At 48.3% G+C, this 15300-nt stretch overlaps 1 protein-coding gene across 7 annotated transcripts in view; it reads left to right on the top strand.

Annotated features, from left to right (window-relative positions):
- Window positions 1-15300, top strand: part of LOC122433296 (katanin interacting protein) — a 228546-nt gene that overhangs the window by 58252 nt on the left and 154994 nt on the right. For 6 of the 7 annotated variants that reach the window (XM_043456082.1, XM_043456088.1, XM_043456086.1 and 3 more), the window contains 3 exons: window positions 1705-1781; window positions 11783-11952; window positions 14139-14236. In XM_043456082.1, the coding sequence (XP_043312017.1) occupies window positions 1705-1781; window positions 11783-11952; window positions 14139-14236 (345 nt within the window). The remainder of the gene's footprint in view (window positions 1-1704; window positions 1782-11782; window positions 11953-14138; window positions 14237-15300) is intronic. The other variant, XM_043456087.1, reaches the window with a different exon arrangement.

Raw genomic sequence — 15300 nt, forward strand, 5'->3', positions numbered from 1 at the left:
TTTCTCCTCCCCATGATAATCGTTAGGATTTTCACACAAATTGTGTTTCTATTACAAGCGTCTTATTGCCATTTAACACTTAATCCGTCTGACTTGTGACTAGAATGTAGCTGACACTGTCTCTTTAGTTAAGAAGCTAAATTAGTTAAGAAGCATAGAAGAGGGCAAAGCATTGTTTACGGTATGACCCTACTTTCATTTAAAAGAACATGTGTGTTTGTGTGTGTGTTTATAAATGTGGATATATACATATTATAAGCAAAGAAAAGCATCTAGTGCAATACGTATCAGATCATGATGGAGGTTTCACTGGTATTACATGTCAGTTGTTTTTGGCTGCACTGGGTCTTCGTCACTGCTTGTGGGGTTTCTCTGGTTCCCTCGAATGGGGGCTGCTCTTGGCTGGGGTGTGCGGGCTGCTCCCTGTGGCGGCTTCTCTTGTTGCAGAGCACAGGCTCTAGGTTTGCAGGCTTCTGTCCTTGTCGCACACAGGCTTAGTTCCTCTTGGACACGTGGACTCTTCCCAGACCAGGGATTGAACCCGTGTCCCCTGTATTGCCAGGCAGATTCTTATCCACCTCACCACTAGGGAGGTGCGTATGTCACTTTTAATATTTATAGTTTATTATACATTTACCATCCCCCCATAGAGCTGTAAAAATCTTTAATAAGGATTATCTCTAATGATCAGGCCGTGGTATACAACTTATAATTCTATTGGCTGCAAATGACAGAAACTCAGTTGAAACAAAATAACGTTAGGGTCATAACTAAGTTGTCCAGACACTTAGTCTTCAGGCATGGGTGGATCCAGGGTCTCAAATTATGTCATTAGGACTCTTGTTCTTTGCATCGCTGGGACCTGCCATCTTCTTTCTTGACTTCATTCTCAGGCATTTCCAAGCCTGCGTCTCATCACCTTAGCCCCCAAGTGGAAAGAGAGCAGCTTTTCCCCAGGAGTGTCAGTAAAGTCCTTGGGCTGACTTTCAAGGGCCAGGCACCGGCCGAGGCTCATCCCCAGACCAGTGGATCCTTGCGGCCAGGGGAAGTACTGTGTTGATGGGTGAGACCATCAAGGTCATGTGACCCGAGAGGAGACCAAAGGAACTTTCAAGGGCATCTAAGGAAGCCAGCAAACTGGGAAAAGGGACTGAATGGTTCCCCCAAAGAAATCCAGAATTCTATGACCAGAAAGGGAAGCAGAAAACCACAAACATCTGCTTCAAAGGGACCTTCCCTCTCTGCATCCTATATTTTTGTAATGACCGAGTTGTTTATAATAAGCATGCATTTCTTTCACAGTGGCAAGAAAAAAAAAATGAGGTTTCTCTCTCAAACAACTGATCTGGGTTCCATATGGTTAGGGCAATAGAGATCACCAAATCATGAGCATGGAGAAAACAGTAAAGCCCAAATCTTCTCAGAGTCCTTGATTTTATTAGGGCATGGGAGGAATATAACAATGAGGCTGGGGAATCAAATCGCCCTTCTCCTTTCCATAGATTGTTAGTTGCATATGTTGGAAACCCACTGGGCCACCAGTCTCTGGGGCTCTGGGTCGCCAGGGTGATGCGCCCAGGGAGCGGGGCCTTCGTCAAGGTCAGCCTCTGCCTCTCGGCCTCCTGCGGGGCGTGTGCTGTACCTGGGCCTCAGTAAACGCTGCCCTGCATTCCGACATCACACCGCTCTGTTTCTTGATTTCAGGGTTACACAAAGGACATGGTGACAGACTTTGATGAGAAGCACGATGAGTATTTAATATTGCTCCAGCAGAGGAACCGGTAAGATGCAGCCGCCCGACAGCAGCCCTTGATATTAACCAAATCAAAAGCCTATTTAGAGCTATTAACAGTATGCAGTCTCGGTTTCACATCGGAACGGGCTGCAGTCGCCCTCCACGCGGAGGCTTGGAATAATATCTGCCATCCCAGTTCCTATTTCTCCATTCACTGATTTAATCGCATCTTTCGACTGAACTGTAGCAAACCGTCAGACGTGTGGGGCCCGCCTCTCGTCTCCGTGCCTCCCCTTCTGGGAGAAGCTGGGTTTGTTAAGAAAAGCTAGAATTTGGCAGGGCCCGTGCGTGAATAACCTAGCCTGTGATCTCACAGGCTTTGAAGGTCCCCGGAAATCTGAGCCTGTAATCATGCCTTGTTATGTAAAGGGGGAGTCCTTTTACACTTGTGTTTGAAGTTGGTCAATGTCGTTTAAAGCTGTCAATCCTGATTTGACTCTGAGTGCCAGTTCTCATAAAAAACCTGCAGCCCGATGCTATGTGTACTGACTGAGGTCAAAGCTTCTGGTCTGGTTGGAGAGAAGTATTATGTTCTCCAGGCCTTTGCAAGGCTGTGCAAGTTCACTTGCCGTTCATTGTGGTTTGTCTTCAGGCCCTGGAACCTTGGGGAAAGCTGAGTTTGCAAACTTAGATGCTAGGAGGGGTCAGGCAGTGAGTGAAGCTAGCTCAGTGGGGACAGTGGGCACCTGGAACTCTCATGCGCCCAGGGGTTCATATCCTCCAAAGTGACAGGAGACAGTGAAAATCTGGATTTGTGTGGTGAAATATCCTGAGTTTTAAAATGTTGGTGTGTACGTGCTAAGAAGCTTCAGTTGTGTCCAGCTCTTTGTGAACCTATGGACTGTAGCCTGCCAGGCTCCTCTGTCCATGGGATTCTCCAGGCAAGAATAATGGAGTGGGTTGCCATGCCCTCCTCCAGGGGATCTTCCTGACCCAGGGATCAAACCTGCATCTCTTGGGTCTCTTACCCCTAACACCACCTGGAAAGCCCTCCCCCGCCAAGATGTTGGTAATGAATTCAAATCAAAGCCTAAAACAGACAGAAGGATACTACAGCCCCACACCCCCAGATCTGCAGGAGCGGGAAGGACAGGGGAACTTATTTGGGACTTTGTGCTTTGGAGCTGTGCTTGGGGTCTTGTAGGCAAGAGAGCCTGGGGGTTGTTATTCTGAATATGAATTCAGCCCTTGTCTGATGGGCTGGATTCCCGGTGCTTGTCAGCTGGGGCCCTGGAGGCGTGCTGCATGGGGAAAGCTTTTATGGTGCAGGATTGCCTCATGTGTTGTAGGAGTTTCGCGTCCCTGCCTACCTGTCCTCTTACTAAATTTCACTAAGACCTCCAGTATCTGTGACAACGAGACCTGCCCTCACTCCAGATGCCTGCAAGCCAAGGCAGTCCTGCCCCCAGTAGAGCACCTCTGAATAGATAAACTCTCCAAGACCAGCCAGAAATGCCAGGCGACATCCCATGTGCCCACGCTCTGTGCTCGTCTCCCTCCATCCCAGGGGCAACCTCAAACCCAGGCTTGCGCTGATTAGACCAATGTGGGTTTTTTTATCATCATCAATGCCAGGGAGCAGAATGTTTTTATTCAATTTCTGGCAGGCTGGATGGTGCCACTGAACACCTGGGCGATCATTGAATCGTATACACGTGACTTGTCTGGGAGGAGAGTGTCATAGTTCCTCATGATCAAATTGCTTCTCATTAATCAAGGGATCAATACTTGCATGATCAAAGAGGCACCGGCCAATAGCATAGCTGAGGAGAGCCAGAGAGGAGGTCACAGAACAAAGGCAATTAAAAAATATGCCAAAACAGAGCTGCCGTAAAATTTGGGAGATGTGTTTGTCACCGAGAGGGAGCTGGCTCGATGCCAGGGAATTAGAAGGTGAAGCTCGAAACGCCTCCAATGGAGACCTGTGCAGAGTAGGAGTGCCCCGGAGCTGTCCTCAGATCGAGCCTGAAAAGGCACCTTTGCTGAGGTACCAGCTGTGAGGCAGGCAGCTCGCCCCCATCATCTCGTTTTATCCACACACTGCCCGATAAGGCAGTTATTGCACCCATTTTACAGATGGGGAAGTGGAGACCAAGGACAGCAAGCATTTGCCCGGGGTCATGCAGCAGGGAAGTGATGGAGCTGGGCCCTACATTTTTTTTTTTTTTTTCCAGCCATGCCATGCAGCATGTGGGATCTTAGTTCCCAGACCAGGGATTGAACCTGTGCCTCCTGTGGTGGAAATACAGAGTCCTAACCACTGGACCACCAGCAAAGTCTCCGTACTTTCTTATTTATGTTTTGTCTGACGCTGTTGTCAGTAATCCAGAGGAGAGAAATCTGCCAGGGTTGCCAGTGGCTCTAAGTTCACTGTGGAGGGGTTTTGTAGGGATAAACTGAAATTGAGTTGGAAATTACTTATAAGACTGGGTAGAGTGGGAAGGAGGTTCAAGCGGGAGGGTATATATACACTGGTATATAGATCTATACATATAGATATATACACATATAGCTGATTCACTTTACTGTAGAGGAGAAACTAATACAACATTGTAAATCAATTATACACCAATTAAAAAAACGACTGGGTTGAAAACCAGCCTCTGAGCCTTTTTAAAACTTTTTTTTCTATGTGGACCGTTTTTAAAGTCTTGACTGAATTTGTTACAATGCTGCTTCTGTGTTTTGATTTGATTTTTTTGGCCACAAGGCACATGGGATCTTAACTCCTTGACCATCGATCAAACCCTCACCCCGTGCATTGGAAGGTGAAGTCGTGACCACTGGACCACCAGGGAAATCCCAGCCTCTGAACTTCATATTGGGCACAGAGGGGGGTGAAAACCCAGTCTGTTGTACTGGGTGTGTAATCACTGGGCTGAGTTCTCAGAGACCTGTCCAGAACACAGCTCCCCACAAAATGCTGATCAGGTTATTCTTTTATTCTTTCAGCAGGATTCCACTGAGTACCTTCTCATTGCCTGGCATTAACACTAGTACTAAGGAGAAGATTGCAATGAAGGAGACACAGGCAGCCTTAGTTAGCACTCCTCTGCTCAGAGGGACAGGAACCCAAAGTAAATGGCATTAAACAGTGAAACTTATTGCCTTGGGAAATAAACAAATCTGGGATGATAATCAGGCTTCAGGCATAGTTGGATCCGGGTACTCAAAGTGGGTCATGGAAATCAGTCACTCTCCATCTCTCAGTTCTGCTTTCTTACCTTGGAATCATCTCACAAAGGTGCCTCCCTCACAGAGGCCAAGGCAGTCCCTGGAAACCCAAGGACATCCTACCTCTAGAGGAAGAAAACACATCTTTCTTAATAGTTTCAGCAGAAGTGCTGAGGCCCATCCTCACTCAAAAGTCCTGAGTTTCCATCCGTGAGCCAACCGCCGTCCTGAGCCTGGTGGGGTGGCAGAGTCTGCCTGGCCCCTCCTGGGCCACCCCATGAAGCTGGGCAAGGGTGTGAGTCTCCCTCAAACCACGTGGAGTAAGAGGAGGAAGGGGGGCAGTTCTCAAGGGGAATCTGAGCTGTGTTTGGAAGACAGGGGCGAGTGACTGGACAAATGAAAAGGACAGGTGTCTGCCACACAGCCCTGGCCTTCAAGGAACTCCCCCCAGCAGTGGCGGGTGAGCACAAGGCTACCCAGGACTAGGCCAGAAGGGGCCGAGAGTGATCATGAGCTCCAGCAGAGGACCAGGGAGGGTGGGGAAGACGCGGCAGCTCTTGTTGACCCGCGCACAGCCCTTGCCCAGAGGATGCTTAGTGATTCTGCTCACTCGGCGGCCTCATGAAAGATGTAATCATGCCTAACAGGACCCACGAAAAAGCAGTCCAAATCATCAAAGGACTGAGACAGGAGGAACAGTTAAGAGCTAACGGCTGAGTGGGGCTGTAATATACACGCTAGAGGGCGGCAGGTCTAAGATGTAAGAATCCAACAATGGTATTTTTTTTGGAAAAAAAGGTTGTTTGAGGGAAACTTGCCACGAAAATGTACCCGAGTGAGAGGTGAACCCGCTGCCCCATGAGAAGATTTAGGCAGAAGGAAGAAAGGGGAAAACCAGCTCTGAGCGGGTCTTGTACAGACTGGTCTCTGAGCTGGAGCTTTGTCTGGCATCCCCTTCCATCCTCATGAGCTTAGGCATCCTGGGTCTCATTTTACAGAAGAGGAAACAGGCCCCAGAGGTGTAGGGACTTGCCCACGAAAGCTGGGAAATGGCAGAGCCTCCAGCACGGAGCTTGGTCTTCCACACTACACCACCTCCGCCCACATGGACGGGGGCTGGTGACCTCCTAGAGGACAGATAGTGGAGCTCGTGAGCCACTAGGTTCCAGGAGGAATGGCAGGCTCCTTGCACCACTGTCCCCTGCCTCTCCATCCTTCAAGGCTTCATTCAAATGCCCCTGCCTCCAAAAACCCCTACCTGGAGCTCTGCTTCTCTTCTGAACTCTCCTTGTGTGGAGCTCTGCGGCGAGATGCCTGGTGAGGAGACAAGAAACGGCAGGATGATGTGGCAGGGAGATGAGCTCTGGAGCCTCATGGACCAGAATTTAAATCCCGGCCACTTCCTCGACTCTCTAACCTTGGGCAAGTACATCTATAAAACAGGCCAATGCCAGGATCTTAATTCCTGGGCCATTGAAGGATGGAGAAGGACAAGGTGTTTGAGGGTCTGCAGTAAGCCCACCCATCCAAGTATGCTTTCTGCATCATCATCATCATCATCTTTTTGGTGATAAACATGTCTTCTTGGAAGTGAGCTGAGGGACTTCTTTGGGTGTTCCAGTGGCTGGGACTTCGCACTCCCAATGCAGGGGGCCTGGGTTCGATCCCTGGTTGGGGAACTAGATTCCACATGCCACAGCTAAGACCTGGCCCAGCCAAATTAAAAAAAAAAAAAAAAAGTGAGCAGACATCCAGATAATCCTTGAATGCTTGACACTTAGAGAGCCCCTCGGTTGACCCTGGGGTTACCTGAGGTCCAAAGGAGGTGTGTGGCCAGCCCACAGTCACACAGCAGCCGAGGCGTCTACAGACCAAGGCAGTTGTTATAAGTCTGGTCACAAGCAGACCTGTGGGCATCGCGCCCCCTGCCCTTGGAGCTCAGCTAAATCCTCTCCTCACCTGGACCCCTGCTTGTGCCCCAACCACCCAGCTGTCCAGCATCTCATGTCCCCGGTCACAGTCCCTGGTGCCACCCTGTACTCTGACCAGTGTTTCCACTTCGTCTTCTGTGCGAAAGAGCTCTCTGTACAAATGCCCCCGAAGGTCATCACGATAAGCAGAAATGGTGCCTGTGACGCGGTTAGATACCCGGGGGCTGTATTAGGATGTGCGTCCATGCCTTCTCTCTCCTGCGAGACCTTGAGTTCCAGAAATAGTTTCTGAGAGTATTCCTCACCTTTCCTTGCACTTAGCACAGACCCCACACCCGGGGTGGGGGGGGGGCACGAAGGGAGAATAAACAGGCACACAGATACTATACTGCAGTGTGAGGCAGGGAGACTCGTGAACTGAAACATACAGAATCTATAAGGCAGTGGTCCCCGACCCATTTTGGCACCAGGGACTGGTTCCATGGAAGACGATTTTTCCGTGGGCCAGGTGATGGGGATGGCCTCAGGGTGGTTCAAACACATTACACATATTGTGCTCTTTATTTCTATTATCATTCCATCAGCTCTACCCTCAGATCATCAGGCATTAGGTCCCAGAGGCTGGAGATCCTTGCTGGAAGGGATCAGAGTGTGATAGGGCAGCAAGTGGCTGGGGGCCCCATCTCCACCAGGGCAGGGGACTGAATCTAATTTTCCTGAATCCCAGACACCAAGGGCGGTAGGCTATCCATTAAAAAAAACACCCACTTTTCTTTGATGCCATGTGCGTATTCCTGATGTGCTCAGCTGCAGTAGAGGAGTTCCTCTAGTGAGTCCTTTCACAGTCTGACTAATTATCTCCTCGTTTATCAGTTTCATAAATCCACATTTTCATAAATCAGTCTGCTTAAAGAGAGACACACGTGGAGCACCAGCCACAGAGCTTGGGTAGCGGGATGCCACGGCGACCATTCAGGAAGCATCAGGAGAAAAGGTGACTCTGGAAGGAAGTGGAGGCAGGCACTGCCTGGCCAGGTGGTCAGATTTTTCCACCTGCCGACCATCTCAGGGTCTCGCAGGGCCTGGGTTCCCTGCTCTCCCTCCCCGGGGACCACTGCGTCCTTCGATTGTTTGCGCCAGAGAACGCAACTACTGCCGTGTTTGGAAACTGTCTCTTAGTTACTTGTGTTTTCCTTCTGTTTTATGCTGTTGCCCAACAATCAGGCATCTCCCAGGCTTCAGAGGCTGGCAAGAGATAAGCAGTCTGTAATGAATGTTCCTGCCACGATTGCCGAAAAGATGGATGTATCAACCGCTAAAGAAACATTTAAAAAAGCAAACAAAGAAATCACCCATAATGCCGCCACCTTCCCTCAACCACTGATTTAATTTTCACATTTATCACCTTCCACTCTGGGTCCCACAAACACACTTTTTTCCAACTTTGCGCTTATCGCATAGGTACTGTTTTTATACTGCCTTCTCCACCCCTCTCTGAACAGATCACAAACACCCCCCATGTTTCAACAGAATCTTCATAATTATAACAACTACAGATCTCTGCTTCCACTAACCTAGTGTGGGACATTCCAGTCGGTCTCGTGGTTTTGTTAGGACTGAATGCCGACCATTGTTCCTGATCAGAAACTATTTGCTGACTGAGCGAAGACCAAGTGCATGACATTTTCTGTTTCCAGCCATGTCTAAGCTTGTCAGTCTCAACTTTCTAGTTCTTGAAGTTGTCTTTGTTGTGGTGAAGACTCTGGAGCCACACTGCTTCAATTTGCATCCTAGCCCCCTGCCATACCAGCTGTGTGACCTCGGGCAAGTTACTTAACCTCTCTGGGCTCCAGTTTCCTTATCTATTAAATGAGGTTAAGAAAATTAATTACCCCATAGGGTTGTTGTAAAGATTAAAGTCTTAATACAGTCAATCCTTATTCCATATTTGCAAATTTATCCACCCACTACAATGTATTTGTAACCCCTGAATCAATACTTACAGGGCTTTTTAAAAATCTTATACTGTGTGCGTGCATGCTCAGTTGTGTCCGACTCTGTGACCCCATGGGCTGTAGCCCACCAGTCTCCTCTGTCCATGGGATTTCCCAGGCAAGAATACTGGAGTGGGTTGTCATTTCTTCCTCCAGGGGATCTTCCCCACCCAGGGATCAAACCCGCATCTCCTGCATCTCCTGCATTGGCAGGTGAATTCTTTATCACCGCGCCACCTGGGAAGCCCTTACCATATACAGTAAAGTGTCCTTTTTGTGTTTTACTTACTGTCCTGTTTTTTTACATTTTTGTGTTTTTCACTGGTGACTTCCCTGTTTAAACTGGTCCCTGGCATAAGGTTAAAGTGCTGTCCCACATTCCTAAGCCCAAGAAGGCTAGGATGTCCCTTGTGGAGAAAATACACATGTTAGATAAGCTTCATTCAGTCATGAGTTGGAGTGCTGCCGGCATAAGTTCAGTATTACTGTATTAAGTATCAATATATATTAAATACTGGAGTGGGTAGCCTTTCCCTTCTCCAGGGGAATCTTTCCCACCCAGGGATCGAACCCAGGTCTCCTGAATTGCAGGCAGTTTCTTTACCAGCTGAGCCACAAGAGAAACCCAATATATTAAATAAGGTGCCTTTAAATGGAAACACACATAAGGCAAGGGGTTTTTTTTTGTTTGTTTGTTTTTTCCCAATTATTTTTATTAGTTGGAGGCTAATTACTTTACAATATTGTAGTGGTTTTTGCCATACATTGACATGAATCAGCCATGGATTTACATGTGTTCCCCATCCTGAACCCCCCTCCCACCTCCCTCCCCATCCCATCCCTCTGGGTCATCCCAGTGCACCAGCCCCGAGCACTTGTCTCATGTATCCAACCTGGACTGGTGATCTGTTTCACACTTGATAGTATACATGTTTCAATGCTGTTCTCTCAGATCATCCCACCCTCGCCTTCTCCCACAGAGTCCAAAAGTCTGTTCTGTACATCTGTGTCTCTTTTTCTATCTTGCATATAGGGTTATCGTTACCATCTTTCTAAATTCCATATATATGCATTTTTGGTGTTTTTCTTTCTGGCTTTCTTCACTCTGTATAATGGGCTCCATTTTCATCCACCTCATTAGAACTGATTCAAATGAATTCTTTTTAATGGCTGAGTAATATTCCATGTGTATATGTACCACAGCTTTCTTATCCATTCATCTGCTGATGGGCATCTAGATTGCTTCCATGTCCTGGCTATTATAAACAGTGTAAAGCAAGGTTTTATTTTGATCAGTTGACGAACACGTTGTGACCAGAGGCTCACAGGAATCAAATCCTGTATTTCCTCCTGGAAACAGTGATTCCATATTCACAAATTCAGTGTTTGCCTCAACTTTGTAGAACTGATCCCAAACAATGGGAATTGGCTCTATGTAAAGCATTTAGAGAGGCTTCCCAGGTGGCACAGGTGTAAAGAACCCACCTGCCAATGCAGGAGATGTAAGAGACACTGGTTCGTTCCATCCCTGGGTCAGGAAGATCCCTTGGAAAAGGGCACGGCAACCCACTCCAGTATTTATGCCTGGAGAATCCCATGGACAGAGGCACCTGGCAGACAACAGTCCATGGGGCCGCCAAGAGTCAGACACGACAAGTAAACACACACCACGCCCAAAGCATTTAGAACAGAGTTTGGCTCTCTACCTTTTATGGTTTTACCATTGCTATTACATTTTAAAATATTTATTTATTGGGTTGTGTCAGGTCATAGTTGCAACAGACAGGCCTCTCTAGTTGTAGTGTGCAGACTCCAGAGCACTTGGGCTCAGTCACTGTGGCAAGTGGGCTTAGTTGCCCCGTGGCATGTGAGATCTTAGACCAGGGATCAAACCTGTGTTCTCTGCATTGGAAATTGGATTCTTACCCAGTGGACTATCAGGGAAATCCCACTATTGCTTTTAAAAATTTACATTTTGCTACTTTGATAGGAACTTTTTTAATCACTGAAGAGGATCCACTTTTTTTTTTGCCGGTTGTTTGTATTTCTCCTTCTGCGAAAAGAAACCTAGTTGGTATGGGAGTGTGTGCAGGCGTTTGTGAAGGCTCTGAAGGGTTTGGCGTCAGATGGGAGCAACTCTGAAATGGACATTGGGCGCTGTCCGTGGCAGGCACCATCAGGAGTGGGGGAAGGACAAAGCCAAAGTGTGAGGTTGAACTCTGGAGAAAGCTGAACAAGGAACCTGACCACGCTTATGCCAGGCCCCTTTCAGGCAAAGGGTTTGATCATCATATCATTAATCTTGAACAAAGCCTGCACTGGTATATTTTTTAACTGCATCTGAATGGAAAATGATGACATTTGGGATATCAGGGGTGTTGGAGAACACATTTATTTCCTGAAGCCAAAAATCAGTCCGCCTGGCGTGATGGCAGGTGTTTTCTAACGTGAGGATGTGTTTCGTGAAATCTCTCTCACAGAGGCTTAGACCACATTTTGTTCCACGTGGAACAAAGTGCTGTTGTCCACGCCAAGGAGAGGTGCGTGACATTGGGATCATCCCAGGAAATCCAGGCCGTGTGTAGCCGCGTGCACACACACCTGCTCTTTGTCCCCCTGCCACCATGGGGCAAGGATGGTACCCGGGTTTTTGCTGGTGTATCTTTGAGCCTCAGAATGAAAGCAGCGCCCGTGGAGCCTCCCCCTCCCTGCTCCTCCGTGTGTGTAATGGGCCTCTTAGGGCTGTTTATAGATGAACAGCTGGGCGCCCGCCACCCAGCCTCTGATTAGAAACGCTTGCCTGTCAGAGCAGCAGGTCCCTCCCCACATGGGGGTGGGCGGTGGCTCAGGCTCCTCCGATGAGACGCCGGTGATCGTTTCTCTTCCAGGATATTAAAGCATCTGAAAACCAAGGACCCCGTGCAGTTGAGGCTGGAGCACTTGGAACAGGGGTTCTCGGTCTACGTCAACGGGGCCAACTCCGAACTGAAGGCGTCCCCTCGGAAAGCCGTCCACGCCGACTTCTCCAGAAGCGCCTCCCACACCGAGGGGACTCACGGTGAGCACAGGAATGCCAGATCAGCACCAGCTCTGCTGACGAGTGAGGGCCGGTGGAACCACATCCCATGCACAGAAACTAGTCAGCCCATGCAAGTTAACTCTCTCCACTTGGCCAGAAAGAGACAGCATGGAAATGAGAGACAGAGAGAGAGAGATTCTTTTTTTTTTTAAGACTTTTTTTTAAACTAGTCTTGGCGTCCACTCCTGCAGGGCAAAGGTGACCAGAGAAGTCAATTCCTGGCTTTTACATTTCCCAGATCTCTCATACCAGTCATTTAAGGAAAGGTCTAGGATAATTTTGGTGAGACCTGATTTTCACTCACCGTGTCCTAACTTCAGTACCTAACCCCTGTGATAATTGATTCCACTGTTCAGGTCTGAATTCAGTTAATCCATACTCTGCAGACTTTAATCGGATTTCATGTATCCTATAATAAAAGGACACATGAAATAAAATCTGGAAGTGAAATAGAAGACACCCGATCCAGTGGTTGGCCCCATATAGGCCCCCAAAATGTTTTGGTGGTGGTTGGAGAATCCCATGGACAGAGGAGGCTGGTAGGCCCCAGTCCTAAAGAGTTCATAGAGAGTCTGGCACGACTGAAGTGACTTAGCAAGAATGAATGAAATGGCAGCACATAGGAGTCAGACTGGGGCTTCCTAGGTGGCGAAGTGCCTGCCAATGAAGGAGACACAGGTTCAACCCCTGGGTAGGGAAGATCCCCTGGAGTAGGAAATGGCAAAATCCCATGGACAGAGGAGGCTAGTGGGTTACAGTCCATGGGGTCTCAAAGAGTCGGATATGACCGAGCGACTGAGCACACACACACACACAGGAGTCAGATACAGTTTGGCTGTGTTGCTTTGGGGAAGCTGTTTTATCTCACCGCACCTTTGTTTTTCTCACCTTTAACATGGGATGAATGAGTGCCAGAGTGCCTTTCAAGACTTGTCATTTTGTCCGAGAGGCCAGCGTGCTACTGGTGAGAAGAGGATTTGGAACAAGGCTGGGTTGGGTTCAAACCCTATTCAGCCCCTTGCCAGCTTTGAGACCTCTGACAATTGGGTCCTCTCTGAGTCTCAGTAAAATGGGAGTGATTATGCCCACCTTGCAGATTTCCCAGAAAGACTGAATGATAAGAAGTCTGAAGTGTCCAGCACACAATAATCTTTTAAAAAAACTTTTTATTTTATATTGGAGTATAGCTGATTGTGGTAGTTTCAGATGGATAGCAAAAGGAACTCAACCATACATATCCACGTACCATTCTCCCCCAAACTCCTCTCCCATCCAGGCTGCCACATAACATTGAGTAGAGTTCCCTGTAACACACTAATCTTGATTTGTGTTCTAACTCATTGGCTCATAGGTATGGTAAGATCCCAAGCCATTAACAGGCAATAAAAATTAATACAACAAGGGGATAAAATGAGAAAGTGGTGTCTTCAAACCTTCCCCTAGGAGAGCCACTTGGAGTTTAGCATGAGTTTCCTAGCCCCAAAGACAACAAGGGAAATGGGATTGACTCTCCTAGCTTTCATGAGGGAGAGCTGGGCTGATCTGCTGGTTAGGAGAAGCAGGCCTTTCTAAGGTTCAGGGAAGGGCAGACAATGGGAGTTTCTGACTTTGGGTCCCTAATGGTATGTTCAGTCATTCAACAGTTCTCTCCCCACACCCCTCCTTTGCACTAGTGCTGGCCTGTTGTGCTTGCTGTCCTGACCTGCTTCTGTATCTTAGAGATGCTCCTTTTGTATGTAGACCTGCCCAGTTCAGCTGCCCACTGTTACACCTACTGTTCCATAGCTGAGGGGCTGTGACTGACTCCCCATCCCTTGTTTTTGGGCATTTAGCTTGTTTTCTTTCTATTTCTCTCTCTCTCTCTTTTTTTTTTTTTTTTTGGCCCCACCGCTCAGCATGTGGGATCTTAGTTCCCCAACCAGGGATCAAACCCATGCCCTCTGCGTTGGAAGCATGAAATCTTAACTGCTTAACCACCAGGGAAGTCCCCATTTAGCTTGTTTTCTGATGCTTTGTGACTACAAAGAGTGCTACTGAAGTGAAGAGCTTCACAGATAAGACTCTGGGCACCCCGATGGGCATTGTAGTTGTAAATTATGAAACCACCATCAGTGTAGGCTCATCTTCAGGGGCTCACCAACTCTCTTCCCCTCATCTCTGTGCAGACTGTGGACGAAGAACGCTGTTTCAAGAAGCTGAAGAAGCTTTGAGACGCAGTGCACGGACAGCTCCCAGCAAAGTCCAGCGCCGAGGATGGCATCAGGTCTGGAAACCCAGGGCAGAGTCAAGATGGTGGCCCCAGCTCACACTTCAGAATAAGGAGCAGGCTTCTTGTGAGAGCAGAAACGTAAAGCGTTCAGAATCCCCAGGGGTAGGGGTGGGTCTAGCTGGGCACTGCCATGGCGCCCTCTCTGCCTGTGGCACTGGCCTCTGGAGAGAGGAGGAGCCCTGGGGAGCCGCAAGCCCTCTCTGTGAAATGATTCTCCCTTCTGGATGGGGCAGCCTCACAGCATCACAGGTCAGACTCACAGTCCTGTTGTAATGATGCATTCTTACAGCTGCTTCTTACTAAGCACCTGTGATATGCCAGGCACAGTCTCAGATGCCAGGGATACAGTGGATATATAAGACTACACCCCCAACCCACAGTCCTGAGATGCCACATCAGGTTGCTACCGATGCTGCTGGTCCAGCAGCTTGCTTTTTTGAGCACCTGCCGGTATCAGATGGGGCTAAGTTGCCACATGACTCCTCTCCTTTGCCCTCACAGCAGACCTACAGGATATATTCCAAAGTCCTTCCTCCTTTTTTTTGGCCATGCCACGTGGCACACGGAATCTTAGTTCTGCAACCACCCCCGTGCCCCTTGCATTGGAAGCGCAGAGTCTTAACCACTGGACCACCAGGGAAGTCCCATGTCCTTCCTTTTTTAAGGATGCTGAGGGCACAAAAGCTGAGAAATGTTAAGTGAGTTTTCCAAGGTCAATCACTGAGAAAGGGTGGAATTAAGATCCAGATCCGAATCTGTTGCTCCAAGCTCAGCTTTCTTGCTCCTATAGTCCTTACACCTTCCCTGGTGGTTACTCAGCCTTACCTGGGACCAGGGGGACCCCCACTGCGCATTCGAATCACCTGGGATGCTCAGGCCCCACCCTCAGAGATTCTGACTCACTTGGTCTGAGATGAGGCTTAAGCAACATATATATATATATACTGTCATGGTCCATATGCGAGTTGGAAAAGAATTTCCAGATATGAGGTAGAATGAGAGGAGAATAAAGTTTATTGGAGAGGGAGATGCTGTTAGAACAGCAGGCTGTCTCAAGG

The sequence above is a fragment of the Cervus canadensis genome, chromosome 32 (genome assembly GCF_019320065.1).
Source record: "Cervus canadensis isolate Bull #8, Minnesota chromosome 32, ASM1932006v1, whole genome shotgun sequence".
Taxonomy (NCBI): domain Eukaryota; kingdom Metazoa; phylum Chordata; class Mammalia; order Artiodactyla; family Cervidae; genus Cervus; species Cervus canadensis.